This window comes from Thunnus thynnus, chromosome 19, assembly GCF_963924715.1.
Source record: "Thunnus thynnus chromosome 19, fThuThy2.1, whole genome shotgun sequence".
In the NCBI taxonomy this organism is placed as follows: Eukaryota; Metazoa; Chordata; class Actinopteri; order Scombriformes; family Scombridae; genus Thunnus; species Thunnus thynnus.
In genome coordinates, this window is record NC_089535.1 from 9,841,646 (window position 1) to 9,864,689 (window position 23,044).

The window sequence follows — 23,044 nt, forward strand, 5'->3', positions numbered from 1 at the left end:
TGTTTCTTTCTCTGCTCCATCCTTTTATCTCACATGTGAGGAGTATTTTCTTTCAGTCTCTCATTCTATTTCTCCAGCTTGTAGCTTTACTGTGAGTGTTCAACACCTTAACAGTTATGTTTGGGGACCAGAAGACCCGAGGCCCTTATTAACAGTTTAAAAATACTGACTTAAAGTCCCCCTCCACTCAAAAATGTGTTTTTCCTTCTTGTTCCTTAAGTTGGATGTTTCACTGTGCAGAATGATGTATGTGCAGAGCTTTTTTAATGTTTATCTAATGAAGGGGTTAGGGTTAGTTTACCTGTACTGAGCATGATTTGTGACATCACAACTAGTTTGGAGCAAATCCTGATCAAATATTAAACTTACACAAGTGTGATGTGGACACTTGAAGCCTCCAGAGCACAAACACTGAGAATGAACTTTACAGTGAAGTAGGAGACATCCAGTGTTCAGCAGTTAAACTTTTGATTTCTGGAGTGAGAAAGAAGGAGGAGATGTCATTTAACTTTTAATAACTGAACCTTTCTGGGGAAAAAAACTATATTAGACATAAATTATTAAGTAGCCTATGTATTGTAAAGTAGGACGTTGTGTGTGTGTGTATATATATATATTAAAACATGTCTGGAGGGGATCTTTAATAATACTTGTGTGAATTGCTTATAAACATAATTTCAAGCTAATTACATGTTTCAGACGTCTGCTATAGAAATTGATGCATTACTCCTCCTGTTTGAGGTTTCATTTTAAAACATGGTTAAACACAACAGATATTCATATGCTCTATGTGTGTGATTAGAGTTGACAGCACTACCCTCCCAAATCTTAAATAAGTCTTTTTGGACTCCTTATTTGGTGTATTATTGATGCCTTATGGTCATTTCCATATGTCACCTTCTCTAGTAAAGGGAAGTATAACCACTTCTGTACTTTTGTACATACAATGTGGGTGTTCTAATAAGGTCAAAAGAAAAGGGGAAAAAAATGCAGCTATTATTATTTTCATACAAACAGCAGTGTGGTCTGTTGGACCTCCAAACAATGAGGAAGTCAAAACCATCATCAACAAAACACAAGAGTTAAAGTGCGGATGTGTGTTGTAGTGTGCCAGCAATCAGTTTCAGCCTCTAATAAATGTGGCAGAATGAGTGTAATAAATGCCAGTCTCATATCCATGTGTGTGTGTGTGCCTGCATGTGTTGGTTGTGTCTCCAGGACAGACCACATAGTGTGTTAAATAAGCCAAGAGTTAATCAATGAAAGGCCTTGGAGATCAGGAGAAAGCAGGAAAGTGCATCTTGAAGAGGTAAAAAAAAAGAGAAGAGAGACGAAGATAAAGAGAGGAGAGGGAGGGAGGCTGCGTGAATGAATGACCTCATCATTGCAGGACCTGCTGTTGAGGGGGATTATGGGCAGACCCAGGAGGGCACATAAGAGTGATTGATTGCAGGATCAGAGAAGCCAAAGAAACATAAAGATCTATTTCTCCTTTAAGAGGTTTTTTTTTTTTTTTTCTGTTTTCTAATGCGTCACCCTTCAGGATAACTAATGGTTTGAATCTTTATTTAATGCTTTATAGATCAGTTATTATCCATTAATAGGAACAAGTTTTGGGTTTCCTTTGACTTACCTGAACCAAAATCCATTTATAAACAATTTGTAAACATTTACAATTGCAGACTTGATGGATTACAAAAAGACCCTGTACTATGAAACCAGAATAAAAATACCATCAATTACTCCTTAATTTACCCTTGAAAACATACCAGCCCCCTTAATCTAAGACTAGGGGGTTTAGTGTGGTAATTTGTCCATTAATTAAGACAAATACATAACCCCTAAATGATCAATTTAAGGAGTTGCTAAGGGGTTATTAGACGGCATAATTTGTCCATTAATTAAGACAAATACATAACCCCTAAATGATCAATTTAAGGAGTTGCTGAGGGGTTATTAGACGGCAAAACATTTTAAGGTATTTTTAAGGGCTGAAAAACCCCTTAAAATGGACCAAAATCCAAGAAAACCACCCATGAGATTCCCTCTTAATTAGAAAATTATGGAATTTTAAGGTATACATTAAGGGGTTACATTTAATGTGTTTTACCCCATAAAAATCCCTTAAAATGTGCAAATAATTTATTAGAAATACCTTAATTTATTTCAATCCATTGATGAATCAATCCCCTTAAAAACCCATTAAAAATAACTTAATTCTGTCATTTTTAATGGATAAATTGATGGAATTTCAAGGTAAAAAAATCAGGTATTTGGTTTCATAGTGCTTTTAATGACTTCCTAACATTTATAACTTCAAAGTTGATTGCTTATTAAACAGTGAGACACCCATGAGTGTTTATTAATGAATTTCCAGCATAAATAACTACTTTAGACCTACCAAAAGGATAAACACCCGCCACTACGGTTTTGTCTCATAACTGGTCTATAAAACATTAATGAATTATTAATAAAGCCATTAGTTGCAACTTATAAACCCTATATAAATTTTTATTAATTAGAAATGTTACTGATAAATAACTGGATGCATCAGAGGAAGAACACATATATTTCTTGCTTTTGTTTCTGCTCCAAACTGAGCAGGAATCACATTTGAGAGAAGAAGAAGAAATAAAGCGCTCACACCAGATGACATAATGCGATCCGTATAGCCTCAGTCCTGCATCCTGACATCACTTTGCGCTCCAGGATAAGTGGAGAGAAGCTCGGCGTAATTGACGGTGATGTAACAGCTGTGCTTTTCACATCTCAAGGGAAAAAAAAAACAGCGATAAGAATAAGCTGCTCTGAATGGTGCCTCTTGCTCTGCGGAGCCTCCAGCAAAAAAAAAAAAAAAAAAAAAGTGGTGGATTGAAATGCACCATTTGTGTGTGTGTGAGTGAGAGAGAGAGAGAGGGAGAGAGAGAGAGGGAGGGATAGAGAGAGAGACAGATCACACAGTAAACACAGTTTCCTATGGCAGAGCCGTTCCGCTTCATCACCATGCAGTGACCAGTTGCGCGCACAGAGAAGAGCCAAAAACCACCGACCGTGTTTTGATCAGCTGTTTGTCGGAGTTTGCACCGCAGTGATGTTCCTGCGCTCTTAGCGAGAGGAGAAACAGACAGGGGGGAGAGAGACAAAAAAAAAAAAAAGATACCGGTTTGTTGTTGTCGTCTTGTCCGCTGGACTGACATCGCATGGGGACATGAACAGTGTGGATCCAGCGTCTAACAAACTGTTGACTTTCAATCAGCGGTAAAAGAAAAAACTAAACATTTCCCTGCTCTTGCCTGTTTTTATGCATGCCACCTCTCATCTGTTGAATGCATATAGCTCTCTGTCGTCGCTCTGTCATAGCCCTGCAGCACTCACTGGCAGGGTTTTTTTTTTTTTAATGCAGCCCCGGAGCAAATTAGACAAAGCAGCAAACACCTGCTCCGGTGTATGTTGGTGCGTAAAGTGCTTGGATAGGCTAATTATGCTTACAATCGTCGACTGTTTGGGTTGAGTTTTGATACTTTTATGTATCAAATACATGATTTATTGATCTTTTTGTCCATTTACTCTGGGGTGGCTGGCAAACTGAGCGCCACTGAATCCACAAGTCCCCGGTCTGGAAGTACTGACTCTCCACAACAACCTTTTACTTTAACCACAGCGCTGGTTTCTGTGCAGCTTTGTCGCCAGTTTGCTTATTAATTGAACTGTCCTTTTTTTTTTATTCCTCGGAGAACAGACGTTAGACAGTATGTACACGGAAAACTATGAATAATTCATGGCATGCTTTTCAGTTCAAGGTAGAGTGGATGTGCATGCGGCTCCAGCAGTATGACAGCAACAGAATATGTGGCCACACTGAACTGAAGGCAGGCATCTGGCTTAAAAACTGTACAGCTGAGATGTATAGTGAATGTAGTCCAAGGTTAGGCCCTTTTTCTGTCGTAGCTCATTTCCAGCCTCTTAGATGGATCTGAAAATGCCACCACTGCAGCAGCTTTTTACCAGCTGAAAAACAATGCCAGGGAACTCGGGCTGCAGTGACACTTGAACACACAGATAGACAGATCATAAACATACAGCTCTTCATGGCACAGCGCTGCCAATACTGTAGCAAAGGGGTTTCATGCTGCACCAAATGTGCAGAGAGTGTAAGAGAGAGAGGAGGCATTAAATGTTCATTTAATCTTGTCATGAAATGCTCTGATGAGTTATCATATTGCTGTGTAATGAAATGGCTTGTTTTTTTCCCCCCATGTTGTAGCTTTCTATTTCTGTTTTCACTGTAGAAAAATGAATTTGTGGCTTCTTAGTTAATAATAATCCAGAGGCTCTGATAGAAAAGCGTATAATGGGTTTATGTGTACTGTAGTGCAACTGTAGTACACACATTTGAACAATATCACGTCTTGAAACATACTGTACAACAAATGAATTCAAATTGGATGAAAAAATGTTGAACTGCCTAAATGATTTATCACATTTCCCAAATTCAACCTGTTATGACAACTGCAGATCTGTATCTTTTAACATTTTCTAATATGACTTCACATCCCTGCGGTCATTCTTAGGAACTGCTGTAGCCCAACAATAGCTTTCTGTTTAAATTATTTAGATTGTCACATGTATTTGCCAGATGTGGATGTAGGTATGAGACAGACCAGGAAAACTGGAAATGTTAGAAAACCTCTGAATTTTGTAGCAGCTGTTGGGCCTTTTTATGCGTCCCACCGTTACACTCGACACAATGTGTTTGGCTTTTCTTCTCAGACTTTTCTTTCTAATACAACCCCCAAAGAAGTCGTTTTATGGGGTGATTTAAGAGTTCAGACAGTCATACAGTATTTAACTTAAACGATAAAAGGATTGGCTTTTTCTTGAGCAGCACTAAGAGGTTCAGTATGATGGGGTGGGGGGTGATTTATACTTCACATTTCACTGTATGGAGCCTTTCAGTGGCCACTGTCCATTGTCTTGTGACAGAAACCACAATTTGTAACCTTTCCCGTTCTCCATTACTGAGGGCAGCAGTTGAGTAATGAATATCCATTTTACCTCTTTCTGTTTCAGAGCAATTTCTCTTTGGTTCAAGCTTTCAAAGTCATTTTTCTTTGACTAACAGCCATCACGCTGCTGGAAAGTGAATATCTGAACTGTTGTGGTGCAGAGTTCAAGTTATGATGTCGAAGCATATGACAGAACTGAATGCAGGATAATGGTTTCAGCTGTGTTAAGCATATAAAATACATATTCTGCAGCATGTCAGGAGTGTACAGGCAAGATCCATAATCAATCACTCATTTATTATAAGAAGAGTCTAAAGTCATGCTAGACTGTACTTAGGCACGGTGATGCTTTTAGCTAAACGCTACATTAAACATGCTAGCACGCTCACAATGACGATGTTAGCATGCTGATTGTAAAGAAAACCACATTCAGATGGATCAAGAAACAACAGTAAGAGCCATTCTTGCATCTTTGTGAGGCTGTAGTTTCTGTACGCACCGCAGTGCTTTGGGCTAAATGCTAACATCAGCATGCTAACATTCTCATAATGACAATGTTAATATGCTATCATAAACCAGGCATAACGTTTACCATGTTCACCATCTTAGTTTAATGTGTTACCATGCTAAAACTTTGCTAAGTAGCACTAAACACAAAGTACTGCTGAGGCTTATGGGTATATAAACAAATGTAATGGATAGGGTGAACATATTTTCAAACCCCCAAACTGGAACCTACACGTTCATGCACGCGCTTATGCATGCACCATAGGCGTTTTCGTCAGGATGGGGGACAGTTGTTTCAGTGTTTAGCACACCTACTGAGCACACCTTTCAACACCATGGACAGCGCCTCAGCAGACAAAAAATTATGTTTTTTCTACCAAAATCCACCAAAGTATTTGTCAGTGTGCAGAAGCGCAGGCTGCTGGCTAAAGGGCCGACTGTGCTAAAGCTTCTCTTTGAGTGTGTGCAGAATGCAGCATTTTCGTTGCCAGGTACTTTTACGAAGGAAGGAGTAAGCCTCCTGGAGCTCTTTAGAAAAGACCGACTCTCTCTTCAGCATGACAGTTAACTATTAGCATACTGACAGGCTCTGTCAGAAAGAGCTGCAAGCGCCAAAGGCTAGCAACAGCCATGACAACGACACATGGATTGATTGACACACATACAGACAAGTCAGTGTTGAATTCAGACACGTGATGCATTGTCTACGTTTTTATCTTGGGTTCGGTAATAATAAGTGGGACAGAACATGATTAACATCTATGTAAATGCTGAAAACAAGTATAATATTATAATTATTATTTTAAATGTGGTGAAAACTGGGACAATTTGGTAGTGAATCTTGAAATCGGGATATTTTAGTGTTTTACAGATGTTTGTCAGGACTCGGGAAACCCAGCTCAAATTAAAAACTTGACCTACATGAAAAGCTAATGGATCACTGAAATTATTTCAATTAATCCTGTGGGAGCTAAAAATGTTATCCATCCTTGCAGTATCACTGCGCTATAAACTGTGTTTTATGTCAGAATAAATAAACAAAATTTCATAAAAATCAATCTTCGATCAGACTCAGTATGTCAGTATTAAGGAACTCGAGATTGGAAGCAAAAATATGATTGGGTCAAGTTTCAGTTCTTAGTTTGGTTAAAGTGAATATAAATAGAACAAGAAATCTTCACAGGTCGAACACTAAGCTCACACTGTAGAGGATCCCTTTTTGTGGCAGTGGTTCTTTGTACTTCCTGTACTTGAAATCAGAACATGTCATCTCCTCTGCATTGCACTCACAGAGTTCCGTTGACAGGTACATGTTTTTCATCAGACTCAAGGCACTTAAACCCCTTGGCTTGTTATACCTCTGTAATAGGTGTCAACACAGCTTAAATGTTGCTTATCTGTTTGGTCTGACAGAAACCACTTTGTGCACAAATGATTCTTAGTTCACCACAGGCTACATCTCCTACATGTGTTGAAATATCTCTTATTTTAAAAGTGAAACAGCTAAAGTTGGACAATGACAATGCACCCCAAGTACATAAGAAAGCATTCTCACTCTGGCAACAACACTGTTCCTCTGGGATTGCACAGCCAAGTGTTAAAGTTTAAAAAAAACAAACAAACAAACAAAAAAAACCTTTGTGTGCATAAAATGATAAAATATGCCAAGTGACTGCTTTGATGCATGTATTAACTCCAGCCAAAAAATCCAAACCAACTAACCAACTAAGGTTATAAAACAAAAAAATCCCTTATGACCACAGCCACAAGAAAGACAAATGATCATGGTGCATGCAACTTTAAAACAAAACCACCAAATTTCTCATTTGTTTTCACTTCTACATCTATCATTTTGCCTTTCAGCTCAGTCCCAACTTAAAATGTCCATCGCTAAGTACCGTCAAGCATCACAGGAAGCTCCAAACTCATTAAAACCTTTACAGAAGGAGATGAGCTTCACTAGGAGACAGTGGTTTTCATTAGGCTCGGAGAAGAAGGTGGGTGGGGTGGTATCACTTAATCATCCCCCTCCAAGGTACAACTCTTTTTATGACCCCCTCTCAGAGGACAGGTGAAGGGTAGGAAAGACCTGGGCGCTGGGGGAAAGAAAAAGTGGGAGCCACATAAAGGTAAAAAGCTGTGATGGAGTACATGTTGTAATGGACCCCACCCTCGCTATACAGTATATAGAGGAAGCAAGCATGCAGGAAGAGAGCGAGTAAGGAAGCACTGATGGATACATCCTGTAGGACAGACGCACTTTAAAAAGCGTCCTTTAAGCTTGAGTGTACATTATGTATAAACAGCTCCACTCTGCCTTCATCTCCTCTGCAGAGAGAGAGAGAGAGAAACCTGACCAGAGAGGGAAGAGCTAGGTGGAGACAGAAGAGGAGTGGGGGGATGTGGTTCAAAGAGACAGAGGATGCAAAAAGCATGCAGGTCATCACCGCTCTGACAGTCATACAGAAGCTAGATACATGCACACTCAAAATACCCCCCATCACACACACAAATAAATACTCATACGATTACACTGATAGGTAGGAAAACCATAGACTGTGTATAAAGATGGTCATAGCGAGGTGTGATGTCACCCATTGGTTTGGAGTTGGTTTGAAGCCCAGAGTTGCTGCTTACGGCAGATGACGTAATCCAGTAACATTAAACTTACTGAAATATTGCATGGCAGCATCCCGTAAGTGTCTTGTCAGTGTAACTCTTTGACCACAGTAGAACTGCATGTCTGGAGAAAAATCACTGTTTATTCTTTAAGCAGAAGGTCAGAAAGTCAGAAACAGCTTGAGTTTCAGCCGAGGAGAGCAGCAGGTGATCATGGCAGACATCAAAGCTACTATAAGTCTTCAAAGCTTAACGGAGCAATAATTTCCAAAATGACCATCAGCAGCGAATTTAGTGATTATTGACTTGGTATTTCTAGAGAGAAGTTGGAGCCAACATCTAGTGGCCATCTGTAGCATTTCAGTGCAGCAATAATGATGTAATTCTGAAATACATTGATTTTCTAATTGTGCTTTTGTTGTGTTTTGTGTTTATGAATATGCAGACGATGTTGGGCACTATGTAAACAATGTTTTTAAAAAGTGCAATATAAATAATTTTTAAGATACTTTAAATATTAGCTCCAGCCTCAAGCCGTGGTAGTTGCTCCTTGAGTAAAACCATTTCTCCCACCAATAGGTAGAATCTGTTTTAATTCTCCGTTGTGCTCCCTCCATTCACCATAGATTAGAATAATATGGAAATAGTCACCTATAGGTTGCTTCTGAAGGAAAACCCGCAGTGGAGTTTACCATTCCTCTCTAAGATTTTTGGCCTCTCCCATCAAATGATTCTTCTAGTTGGACTGGGGTAAATCAATAGTAATGTGATCATCATGACTGAAGGAGTGATATATGGGCTGTTCAGTGATATATGGTTACTGTTGGCTAATTCACTGCTAAGACACTTGAGTTTTGAGTCTCCAACAAAGTTCTTGTAGGTGTAACGGTAGCCAGTGGGTACAGCACGGTGCAGTGAGTAAACCTCACGCCTCGACAATTTAAAGAGACGTGCTGGCGACAGATGCTAGCGCCCATTGGTTTTATCCTTCTTGCTAGTGCGCCTGCACAAATGTGTTTATAGCTGTTTGGAATGGATTCACTCAAATGCGGAGTGAAAAGCCGACCGTCACAGAGAGGAGAGGGTGACGGGGGAGCTTCAATGTTTTTTAAATGCAGGGATAATGGCAGAATGTTTTCAGTCAGTCTCTTCTGGAAGGCAATCGTAATGTTGTACTCGGTTATTCATGTAAAAAGTTGAAGAAACAGTTCAGTCATGAATGAAAAAGGAGAGCGAGAAAAAGAAGTTCAAATCCATACACAGCGCCCCTAATCCTCCGCCCGAAAAGGGTGGAGGGGGAGGATTTCTGAAGCTACGCGACCATCTGACAGGCACATCTGAAGGAGTATACCAGCCCTTTAATTATGAAGCTGAGTGAGTTAGCTAAGCTTAGCATAAAGACTGAAAGCAGTGGGAAACAGCTAATTTCGCTAATAACCATGATGTATCTCTCTTGTTGTATCGCTTTGGTTTAATCCACACACAAACCAAAATGTAATAAATCGTGCTTTTACAGGGATTAACTCCCTGTACAATGTGTCATTTCCACATTTCTGTTTCAAGATACACCATCTGGTTGGCGGATTTTTGAACTTTGCAGTGAGTTGAGTTAGCTGTTTCCCCCTTAGCTAAGCTGACTGAATCCTGGCCCCAGCTCTTTGCACAAACACGAGAGCGGCATCCATCTTCTCATTCTCAGAACGTGAATTAGTGGAATTCCCGAAGTGTCAAACTATTCCTTTATTTATTTTTCCAAGTTGATTTTGAGAGAAAGGTATCTGCAATTGTGTGCATTTATTTTTTGTCAAGATACATTTAGCTTAAGCGTTTGAAGGCTTTCCACAAAGTGTACTGTTACACAGGTTTAGGTGTGCAAATGGATTTTATGTCAAGTCAAATTATTTTTATCTAAAGCCAGAGAAAAATAAGTCTGAATAAGATCTGTGCTCCTCATATGTGATAATACAGTCAGTTAGAGAGGCTTTTAGTGCCTCATGAACTTAAAAATAATCAAGAAACTTTAAAACCTTTAAAATTTTATTCAGAACATTCAAAGATGTTTATAACTACCGTATGTGTCTTGTTAGCTTTACTTTTGTGCTAGTATCTAATGTGTGTGTGTTTTTTTCTATGTACAATATTTGCGATTGTATCTACTCTGTGTGTGCATTTGACTATTTGACCAGCAGTCAGCTCTGCCAGCCAGTCTCCATCTATCACTCCTGGTTTAATTCAATCAGGGCCTGCATCTCAATCAGAACTGGGCTGGTCGGCTGCTCCCGGCCAGTCACCATGCCACTGCCAGCCCCGCCACACCGACAAAGACACAGGCAGGAGGAAGGGAAAGAAAGAAAAAGGGAAGGGGATAGAGAAAGAACATAGTGTGGACAAAGTGGCCATGAACAAGAAGACAAAGTGAGATCAAAAAAGACTGGAGAAAAGCAGATGCTGCAACTGCCACTTGTGTACGAGTGATGTCTCAGTTTATGAATGTCTGTGTGATGTGATGGAGGACAGAGAGGCTATGTGTCTGACCATGCGTTTGTGTTACAGCTCTGCCTCGGAGGACTTGGGCTGCAGGCGTGGAGACTTCAGCAGGAAACACTATGGTTCGGTCGAGCTGGTGAGTCCCACCCACAACGCATTCATCTGCTTGTTGCTGTCTTTGTGTCTCCTCATCCTCTTCATTGCGTCTTTTCTTCATGATCTCCCTTCCGTTTCTGCGCCCCTCTCTTTCTCTCTCTCTCTCACACACACACACACACACATTGCATTCCCCTCTCTTTCTGCTGGCATGGACGGACAACAGAGGGGGACTGATGAGTCATGACGTACTGGGTGTGGTCCAGCGTTGTGCTTTGCCAGCGTGGATCACCATAGGTGCTCCCCTCACAGTGGTGCAGGACTCAGCCTCCAAAGTTCATTTGTTTTGTTTTGACGCTGCTGGTGCAAAGCTGCAGCACAGTGTGTGTTTTTGTGGTTGATTACTAAGCTGTTGAGTCATTGTTGCTCTGGGGGGTGTGTGTGTGTGTGTGAGCGTACATCCCTCCACTGCAAGCTGAGTCTGTACATCCCGATAGCCCAGAGGGACAGGAAGTCCTAGAGTTTTGCACTGCGATCGCACTTCCTACCAGAGACACATTGTGGGTTTGTCCATGAGTGCTGCGCGCCACGTGTGCGTCAGATTAGTGTTGAGGAGAAACCACATGCTGCCTATCAGCACAAGCAGACTGACACTACACACAGTGCTGCTGTGTGTGGGTGTGTGTGGGTGTGTGTGTGTGAAGAAAGTGAGAGAGCAGTATCCAAACACTGTGGTAAGTGAGAGCCAGGATTAGGTCACTGAGGTCAGCCTCAATATTCAAAATGTACCTATCACAGAGACATCTGTTCCTCTTTTACACTACACATGTGGTCTGACTTGTTAGATCTCATCAGTGGTGTCTTCTTATCGTCGTCACTTCTGCTACACTTAAAATTTGATGTTTTTGTGGTACAACCTACATTTATCAAGCTAAAGGATCTACCTCCACTGTGATGAGTTCGATATTGGATGTAAAAACAATATACAGTGATAGATTAGTGCATGAATGAAAATATTGTAAACAGATGCAAACATCCTAATTTTGATGCAATAAGAAGCACTGGTTCTGTTAAAACTACCTTACAAGGTGCTCACTATAGGCTGCAACTAATGATTATGTTCATTTGTTATTGATGTATTAATAGCAACTTCTATGAAGTGTAACATAATAGTGAAAAACGCCATCAACATGTTGAGACGAGGTGAAGTCCTCATATTCCTTTTTTTGTGTGTCCAATAGTCCAAAACCCAAAGATAACTCAATTAACAAAAACAGAGAAAAACTGTAAATCTGCACATTTGAGAAGCTGGAATCAGAAAATGTTTGCAGTTTTTGCTTGTTTGATGACTCAAATGATTAATCAACCATCAAAATTGTGGTTGAGTAGCTTTCTGTCATTCGATGTATCTTATTTAGTCATTGTGCTCATTCAAAAAAGACATGTTTGTTCAAAAGCCTACATTTACCTGACAAGAACCTCTAAGAATTATGATGACGTTTTATCAGGAAAAAGGCAGAAGTAGTGTGAAGTTGTAACACCACAAAACCTCTTTTAGGGGAGGTTAAGCAAGATACTAGCCATGTCTGTGCTATGCATAAGGCTTCCTCTAGAAGCTCCTATGTGGCCTTGATAAGAAGTTTATGTTTGTGTGAGTATTAGAAGTGCTAAGGAATGATTCCTAATTCAGAAGTACCATCATAGTCTCTCTTTAATGAGATCTAACAAGTATTGGGTTTAGTCAAGAAAGTTAGTGTATACCAAAGGAAGAGTCACATAAACCTTAAAAAGTAATCCTTTCCTGCATGTCTGTCTTTAAAGACACGATAATTCCTGAAGGGATAAGAGGCTGTGTGGTATGTTTAATAGAAGAGTAAGTGGATAATGGAAAATTAATGGCAGGGCATGATAAACCCAGGTTGATCTTCAGAAAAAACCTCAGGGAGGATAAGCACATGATGTCGAGCTTAGCAATTATTGTTGGTCCTTGATTCTGCAGTGAAATTAAGTCTTTGTTTTTCTGTGAGAGGAGAAATATAATTGCTTGTGAGTGAACATACAAGGGAAAGTGTGTTTTTGTGGAGTCTGGCACTCAGACTGTTTAAGACTGGATGTCTCCAGGGGAGGCTTGTGCAAAGTTCGGAGAAGAGTCTGTGGAAATTCAGTTCCTGGTGGCTTTTAGCCATTAAACAGCTGCTTGTGTTGACAGTAGAAAGTCTGTGTGCTCTGTCCAATGTGAAATGGGCAAGATGGTAGCATCAGACATTTCCATAAAAATCATGAAATTGTTATAAAAATAATAATATTAAGCAGGTGTTATTTTGTGTTTTGTCTTTAATGTCCCCTCTCCTGATGTTTGATACATTTATATTTCTCTCTGAGGGGCTGCAGCAGCTCAGAAAGGGATCCACCTCTGCCAGCTTAGCACTGTAGCAGAGGAGCAAGGACTCCACTGTCATAGTGGTGCTTTGGCCTCATCATTGGCCTTTGGGAGGCTGTGATGGATTCCAGCAAATTGTCAGTGTGGCAAGAGCAGTATCCAGCAGGAATGACACTGTTGGACACAGTCTGGTCTTTCTGGATTGCAGACGAAAGGTTTTATAACTGGACAGATGGTGGTTTGTGCTTTATACTGGTTTGGCTTGCTGGGGATGGATGCAGGATAACCTGTGGCTCGCTAATGCTGTCGGGGAAGTTACATTAATCAGTGATTGATACTGTTTTAGTTGAATAGTTGAATTTATGGTTAGGTATTTCATCTGACTGATTTCATCAGAATCAGATGTTTTGATGGAAGATCTAATCCTTACATGTCTGCTGAACCTAATACTCTACATTTACACTTTTATTTACAATTTTATGTTACACTAACATGCGACACTTACCTATTTTACATAAAACTACCTTTATACTTAGCTGTCACACTGACCTGTAAAGAGAAATCCAAGTGAATCCTAGAACCAGGGCTGTATTTTAAGAATAATGTCATACTGCAATACTCATAACTGTTAATGTTTTTCTCAATTTTTAAAAATTCATCAAACTGTTAAATTATATTTTCTGTGAATGTTATTCTCCACACTTTCAGGACGTAATTCTGAAAGTCTAAGTTTGACACCAGTTTATTGCAGAGCTGTGAAGATGTTTCCGGATATCTCGACAGAAGTGAGAGATACTGATTCAAAGCAGGATCTCCCTAATAAGAGAAACCAACGTAAACAGAGCTGTGACTCATCCTGTCTGTTTTCTTTATTTTTGGCACCATGGAAGCGGCAGTAGCGGTTGCCAATAAAGGCAGGTACCTTCAGACACTATTATGGTGATATGATTCATTCTAGGTCACACACACACACTGACTACTTTTGACATTATAGAGCTTTATAGGATTCACTTATTTCAGTCTGCTTATAAAGAGCCGCCACAGTTTTAGTTGAAGTTAGAGCTGCAACTATTAGTTGATTAATCAATTAGTCAATCAACAGAAAATTAAGCAAACATGCTAAAAAAAAAAAGTATGCTTTTAGCTTCTCAAATGTGATGATTTAATGCTTTTCTTTGTCATAAATGATAGTAAGCTGAATATCTTTCAGTCTTGGACTGTTCTGACAAAATAAGACATTTAAAGACTATAATGCACATTTTCAATATCTTTCAAATGTATCCATTTTATAGCAATATGATTAATTAGAGAAAGTAACTGTTAGTTTCAGATCTAGCAAAAGTCCATTTGATAATGAAATGTCTACTTGAAGAAGTTGTAGGAATCAGAAACACTTCCAAAATGATGATTGTTTAGTTAACCTCTTCGTCTATACGTGTCCTTATGAGCATCATATCTTCAGAAATAAGATAAAAACTAGTACAGCAGAAAAACTCCAGTCCCTCCACAAAAATATATCCTGAATCATGAACTCATCAGGAGCTCAGGATGTATAGTGCCAAACTGTGTTCATGTACTCACAGATTCACTACACTGGAATATATTGAATCATAGGATTTTGTTGGCTAAGTTATTCTGAATAAAAGCAGACAAGAGTGTGGAGAATCAGTGGTGTGTGTGTGTGTATGTGGCTGCCTTATAAAGTGCCCGAGGACCCTCCTGTAACATGGAAAAGAGTAAGAAACAAAGTAGGAAGTTTAAATCACTAAATACACAAAGGAATACTCAAAAATCAATACCTTACTGCTGCTGCTGCTGCTGCTGCTGCTGCTACACACACACACACACATACACTGGCCATCAGCCCATATTACATGCCCAAGTCACTTTAGTCAACACATGTTAAGTTTTCTATTAACCTCTGTGCCAGCACACACACACACACACACACACACACACACACACTCACTCATATTTTGAACGCCCACGCACACAAATGAGCAAACAAATACTCCATGATGGCATCTGCATTCATACACAGTGACAAACAAAGCAAACACAAAAGCAACTCCCACCCCGTCTTGTCACTTCAGTCGCTCACAACACCACCGTCCACGTTCAAAAGCTTAATTGCGTGTTCTGCGCACTAAAGCTGAATCCGGCAACAATTCAACCCGTTTCATTATGGCACGACAGCACTGGAAGGCGTTGCAGTGTTTTTCCAGTGACTTGAATTGTCTTTATTGAGATGAAGGCGGTGACGTGTAGGTGAGAGGTGGCCGCCGGCTGTCTCCTAAGCTGTGTGGTAGACCACATGAGAAGACAGAAAATATGTTGGAGGTATTGTGGATAAAGTTTACAGTGACGAATGCGACTGAGACCCTTGCCGCTTGTGTGTGTGTGTGTGTGTGTGTGTGTGTGTGTGTGTGTGTGTGTGTGTGTGTGTGTGAGGAACATTTTTGAGAGGTTAGCTGTCAGTATTGCACAGAGACTGGTGAGCAGACGGCTCCACTCCCACCTGCCTACCAGTGCTACTGTCACTGCCTCAGATGCTTTTGACTGCACTGTCACATTGAATTCATGCCCACTCCCAGCATGTGTGTGTGTGTGTGTGTGTGTGCGTGACTGCGTGTGTTTGTGTGTTTATTGACACGAAAGAAAAACAACGTAACTTCTGCTGAACAGCAGCCACTGTGGCCACAAGTGGCAATTACAAGAAAAGGGGAAACTCAGCTTTCCATTTTCATAGACTGGATATAGTGAGGTGTGACGTCACCCATTGGTTTGCATTGGATCCAATTTGAAGCCCAGAGTTGCTGCTTATGGTCAGTGCCATCTTTTCTATTTGGTTAATCAGTAACTGTTTTGATATTCAATTGATTGTCAAGTCATTTTTTTTAAGCAAAATTGCCAAAAATTCACTGGCTGTGGCTTCTGAAATGTAAATCTTTGCTGTTTTTGTAGTTTTCTGTGATTGGAAATTAAGGATCTTTGGGTTGTGGGCTGTTGGTCAGACAAAAGAAGCAAGTTGAGTACAACAACTTGAGCTTTGGGATAGTCTGAGGGCCATTTCACATTTTTCTGAGGAAAATTTGGCAGATGCAGCCCTACGTGGAAGCATCCTATAACATATAACATGAACAATAATTGAAAAATTCAGCAATTGCATCTGTGCTACAGCCTGAACTAATGTTAATGTTCTTGTAGGTAATAGCCCCAGTGATTAAGATCCACAACTGTTTAACACACACACACACATGACGAGATGTACATACATGTGTGTACAGCTTTCTAAAATGTCAAAAAAGTATTGAAACTAAGGCATGGCTGAGAGCACTCACTCATGAGTCATAACTAAGCCAGTGAGGATTACTATTGGAGAGCTGTCAGTTAGTTAGTTGACAGTAACAAATACAGTGGGTGGTCCTCGTCACCCAGATGCACACAGGAACCCACACTTTACAAACTGTACCAGAAACTGCTGAGGAAATAAGGTCCTTGTTTATTGTTTGTGAGGCTAATGACCACCGTGTTCTCTGAGAGGCCGCCTATGTAGAAACCCCCCTTGTGTACTTACAAGCAGTTAAGTTTTTCTGATGGGACTCAATTACTTGTCTTTGATACGTAGGTGAAGCTGTGGTGAGCAGTCGCAAACGTAAATAGGGACTGATGGATACCAAAGCTTGTTGTATCTTATCTAAACAGTAGATTCCTTGATTTAGCCTTCAAAAGTACAAAATATCCACTGATTGAGACTTCTCAAAAGTGAATATTGTATGTTTTTGTAGTTCTCTGTGATCGTAAGTTCAAGATCTTTGGGTTTTAGACTGTTGGTCGGACAAAAGAAGCAATTTGAGTACAACAACCTGATCTCTCACTGTTAGAAACAGCCGTCTTGTCATGTTTCCTCGCAAACTTCATCTAATGTTCTAAAAATAAAGTACACGTAAAAAAGTGTATGTCTCAGTCTGAGCATAAACGATAACAAGAAGAAAACTCTATCATAATATACTATATATACAAGAATAAAACTGTAGTGTTTCGTATTATAGTCAGAGTCACATCTAACTCAAAAATGCCAGTGTGGAGCACCAAGTTATTTAAAATAACTGGAGTAATAACAGGTGCAGGAGCCCTGCTCTTCCAAACAACCCTAAAATTAAACTCTCTCCTTCTATCTCTCGCTCTTGTCTCTCCATCTGTCTCTCCTCTTCCCGTTTTCTCTGATACATAACTAATCGTCTATTAAAGCAGCTGATGCATGGCGCTCTGCTGCTGCGCTCTGCGATCCCGGGCTTCACTGCAGCATCTGCCCACTCTTGAGGGCCCTTATAGCTGCTGCACCCCAGCAGCGTGACTCCTGGGTGGGTGGGTGGGCCCGATGCCTTCACTCCTAGTCGTTAGATTAGTCATCGGAAGTGTTGCTGCAGTATATGGGCAGATATTGATGTGGTGCTGTTGTTAGCGTGGCTGGATTTGTCCTAGCCACAGGCAGCTCTAATGCTAATCAGGTGCAGTCAATGGCTACATGGCAAACAGCCAGGGTACGGTCGTTGTTTGTCTTTGATTTAAATTTTCACCTCTAATTGTCCCCTCCACAGGTCTTGGGTTGTTATTTAATTTCTGCGGCAACATCATGCATTATACATCATTATTAGCATTGCAGGATTTTTCCAGAACATGTTGTTCAGTGATCAGTTTGTATGATCACAGCTTTAAAATAAGACGATTAAAATTCAAAACCACGTTTATCTTATTGATTCAAATGGTTATATCATATTTTAGTGGACTAAATGTCTTCTATAGCTTATAAGATCTTTTCCAGTGACAGAAGGATTTAACTTACTGTTAATTGTATTTAATTGTGAGCCACAATATCTAGATAAGAGAAATTTGTCACAATATAATTATATGGAGAATCATTATGAATTGAATCATCGCCCAGCCCTACAGTCTATTTTACATGCTCAGTGGATGTCTGTGTGTTTGTGTTTGTGTGTGTGTGTGTGTGTGTGTGGATAAAGTTTATTGAGTTTTGTACAGTGGGCTTTTGTTTTAAATGGAACATTTCGAATAAAATCATTGATTGACTGAAGTCAGAGTCTCTGTGTGACATAACTGCAGTCCTTTTGAAAAACTGGAAGAAATAGTCTGAACAGTTCGGTTATCATATGAAAGAAGTCATCACGACACTTTCAAACGGAGTGTTTATCTCCTCATGTTTTCTGTAGGATGTGTAAAGAGGTTTGTGATTATTTTATATTTTTATTTCAGTCCATCTCTCAGTTCTTCCCCCAGCTTGTTTGTGGCACTCAGCCACAAGCCCATTTGTTCCTACTAAAAACGAAAGTCAGGAATATATACTTTTACTTTTTGAAAACTATATAATTTCCTATTTTGGTTGGGCACTGTAGTTTTAAGCAAATGTCACTAAAAACAAGAGTAAATAGTGCATGTGTTGGGGACTATTTTCAGCTGCGGATTTGTCACTATGGATGGTGTATGTGGGATCAACTCTGAATGAACTACAGCACTCATATTGATGGTAATGATGGAACGATGTGACTCATTGATGTGTTTTTAATAGTTTTTGGACAGCAGTGGAGCTCCATGGCACAGAGGAATAAGCTGTATCCGGCTTTTCATACACAGACAATACTTGATGGTATCAATTCATTGTTGGTTTAATTCTTTTCGTGGGATTTCTCATAAGAAAAATGCAGAAAATCACAAGACTTATCCTCAAAGTCTGGTTCAGTTTAGATTCAGACACCGTGAGAAATGAATGTCCTGAATCTGCTAAAAGAAATCATAAAACTCTACAGCTGTGTGGCCACTGGGCCACCAAAGGTGGTGGTGTTGCGTCAGTAGGATCATCTCATAATCAATCCATGAATAAAATATGATCAGGTTATTTTGGGAAAGACAGACAGCAGATAGTGAAAAGGCAGATAGCATTTTGTATTTGTTTACCGCACTCAGTCATTTCAAATGCCACATTTCACTTCCCTCTCTAAATGCAGCTGCTGTAGTATTTTTACTCTGGGTTGTCTGAGTCAGTGGATGACCTACATGTATGTGACAAACCGAGACAGTCACATCTGTACACCTCTGGGATTCTCTTCTATCAGCACAACTTTTAAATGTGACTCTTCTGAACTCATGTTTCACCCTCAAATAACCAGACACAATGACACACACATATTCACTGTGTCCTAATTGACCGTTGGCTAAGCCCTGCCCTTCCTAGTTACTGTTGCTATCATGTGCACATAATGACAGATTGACCAATCTAAATTTACCATAACTTTTGAAACAATTTGTCTTCGACTTCATACAGAAGTAAACGAGCAGGCCTTGATTTGTTTTAAAACATGAAGTCAGTAAAACAGTCTTAAATATGCACTTGATGGCTACATACATGCTATCGTGCTAAAAGATTGAGGCTAAAGCTAAGACATCTAAATAATAAAACAGCATTGTCCTTGTGTTCTAGTTAGCCCCAGTATTGTAGTGCACTGTTATTTATAAAAATATGACATTAAAATGTCATCTGTTCTAATATAACCCACGAATGGTTTGGTTGCTTAGTATAGAAAAACATACTTGATCAAGCACCAGTGGTTAGATTTATGTTTTATTGTCCGTATTTTCAAAGAGTATGCTTCACTTTTGCTGGAGAAAAGATTATGAGGAACGACTTTGGCAAACAAAGCCTAAAGCTATTGCAAGTTTGGCCAGCATTGCTGGAGGCTAAACTTCACCAAATCCAATAAACAACAGGACAGAGCCGCTGTTGTTACTCCAAAATCAGATTTATACCAACTTGGCTCCCACGCAGTTGACGTCCCAGTCTTGAAAAGGTACTTTATATAATGTATCCTGTACTGTAACCCCACAAATATGTAGTTCCTAATGAATTAGCCCTTTGCTTTTGGAAATTATGCTAGTTTGCTTCCGTTTGCTGCATGCGTTAGAGTTTGCGAGTTTGACTGTTGGACCATTTGTGTTTATTTGCCCCAAACAGACAAATTTACCAACTTTTAACGTGTCTATTGCCTGTTTGTTTGAGTTCAGCTCGGCTTTTGACTGAACTCAGACCTCACCAGACACCCAATCTACTATGAATCCTCCATTCAATGGAAAGAAATTGCGTAAAAATTGTACATTCTTGGATTGAGTTGTACAATATCCTAACCCAGATTATCCAGGTTGCAAAACAAGCTTGTAAAATGGCAAAACAAGCCCATTCAATGGAGCGCATTCACAGACGCTGTTATTCTCTCACTACACTATGACATGGATCCATTCAACGCATCGCACTGATGCATAAAAAAAGGTTCGTGTTGGCCAGCTGCCACCCGCTGCGGGGAAATATTTTCCTCACTGTCGAGTTTTTTGATAGCGGAAGTGGCTGCATTACCCATGAGCCTCATCAACTGTTGCCACGGAGACAAAGACAATCCGCCTTGCTTTTAGTCTCAAAACTTTTATTTACTACCATATCTGCTATTTACTTTTAATTACTGAATTTATTCCAAACCGATTAAGATTTTTGTGTGCAGCTGGTTCATTGAGTCGCCCCCTTGGCACACACACACACACACACACACACACACACACACACAAATGTACAGGCACATTCGACTACTGTTTTGGGTTGTCTGTCATCAACAGGCTTCGTTCCACTTCAAATTGCCACCGGTCGGCCGCAACCTGAATCCAAACATCCCTATCTCTGTTAACAAAAGGCGTTTTATAGCTTGCTTGATTGTAAAATGGGGAAGTTGCTCATTTAATTTTATATTTCCAAGAATATGTGGCTAAGGATATATTTAATTTGAAATCATCTTTCTTAAAACATGTCCCTCAATTAATATTGAGCCACACAGTGTGGATTGCATCTGAATGAATGTGAAACAGAACAGGGAGACTTAACAATGGAGAATAAAAGGAAGGAAAAAATAAGAGGTAGCAATTTCTTGATTCCTCTGCAGCCTCTAACCTTTAAATTATTTTTTTTTAATGGGAGCTTTCTCTGTTTAATCTGCCAGTCTTTTCCTTTATTCCTTTTATTCAGCATTTTCTCCCTTCTTTCTTCTTCTAGTCTTCCACTCATTATTTCCCTCTTAATTTTTTCCATCTCTTTTTTTTTTTCATCTGTCACTTATATCCTCTTTGTCACTCTCCGCCATATAGGCGCCAACTGTGCACCTGCCTCTCTATTAATCCCCCCCCCCTCCCCCCTCCCGCTACTACTTCCCTCCTCACCCTCTGCCACTTCCTCTCCTGCTCTGCCGCCTACACCTCCGCGTTGTCTGCCTTCCTAGAGGATTGTGAGTGTGCATGAACAGGCCCACTGATGAGATCAATTATCTATCAGCAGTCACAAAAGTATTGATTTAATACCTCAACACACACTCAAATACACACACACACACACACACACACACCTCTCTCTTTGCAATGCAGAGCTCCTTTTGTCCCGTGGGCCTTAGGGAAATCAGAGGCTCTCTGAGTACGCCGTGAGCTCAATTGTATTTGTGAAATGTTCAAGTCATGCCCTAAAATGGGAGCTGTTTAAGTGTGTGTGTAGGAGAAAGTGTGTGTGTGTGTGTGTGTGCTCTGTCTATAAAGCTCGAAAGCCTTGGCCCCTTCCCATGGGGTTACGCATCGTGGAGATGGCTATTATTCTTTTATCATTCGGCTTTTTGTTGTCATTACACATCGCTCTTTGCCTCTCTTCCCCAGCGGTCTCGTCCTTCATTCAGTCTCTCTCTCTCCATACGTTTGATGCCCCTTCTCTCTTTTTTTTTTTTTCCTTCCCTGCCCAATCCCTCCACTATTGCTCCCCAGCAGTGGCGAGGTGTTTTATGGGTTGTTTGTTAAAGCATAGAGCAGAACAGGCTCCCCTTTTTTCCCCTGTTTCCTCTCCTCTGCCTCTCCCCCCGGCCCACGGGGAATCGTTGGAGTGCAGCTTTTCCTTCTTTGCCACTCTTCTGTTGCATGATTTAGAGGCAAAGGCTGCGTGATGCATGCATATGTTTGTGCACACAAACACACACACACAGACTCCCCAGAGCGCTTAATCTCTCCTTTCTCCTGCCATTTTTCATTCTTTCACCCAAAAAACAGCAGAGAGCCTTTTCACACGCAGCAGCACAAACACTTACCTAAACGCACATTTAATACAGAATGTCACACGTTATGTTCTCTATCCCTCTCACACATGCAGACACACACACACACACACACACACACATACACTAGGGAGGCGGTGCATTGCTCTGTCTGAACGCTGCATCGGTTTCCCCTCCATTATCCTGCGATTGGACAGTTAATGTTGCAGGAGGCAAGAGAAATGGAGGGAGATACAGGCCCATAGCTTATACATTTACTTTACAGTTTTTAATGGAATAGCGAAGCTCATTCACAGCGCAGTCTCTTTCTCACGCATAAACCCATGCAGGCACATGCCGCCACACCAGGAAATATGTAGAAATTATATTTGTTTTCAGGCCTATTAATATGCATATGAAAGGATGGAAGGCAGTATTTTTTTTCTGCAGCCTCTCCTAAGACACAGGCAATTATTACACAGAAAGCTCTCTGTCGTTTATCAGAGCTTCACACCTGCAGTAAACATGCTTGGCGCTCTATCCATTGGATTGTATTATCTCATTATATACAGTATACCTAAGAGAGAAAATTCAACTTGTGCTTTACCTGTGTGCACACTAAGGCTGAAATAAATGTTGTATCAATAGGAATATTTATATATTCAGCATATATCGATATTTATCACAGTATTGTTAAAGCATTGTGCTTTACATCAGAAAAAACTCCCCTTGCTCGGAATCAATTTGGATCAATCAATCAATTTATTACAATAAGAGTCCACTGAAAGTCGAGAAATAATCGCATTGAATTATTGCCCAGGCCTAGTCCA

At 40.2% G+C, this 23,044-nt stretch overlaps 1 protein-coding gene across 3 annotated transcripts in view; it reads left to right on the forward strand.

The window, feature by feature from the left end:
- Positions 1-23,044, forward strand: part of garnl3 (GTPase activating Rap/RanGAP domain like 3) — a 75,631-nt gene that overhangs the window by 14,846 nt on the left and 37,741 nt on the right. For 2 of the 3 annotated variants that reach the window (XM_067574007.1, XM_067574009.1), the window contains exon 2: positions 10,686-10,755. In XM_067574007.1, coding sequence (XP_067430108.1) covers positions 10,686-10,755 — 70 coding nt within the window. Of the gene's footprint in view, positions 1-2,666; positions 3,259-10,685; positions 10,756-23,044 lie in introns of those variants that run through there. The other variant, XM_067574008.1, reaches the window with a different exon arrangement.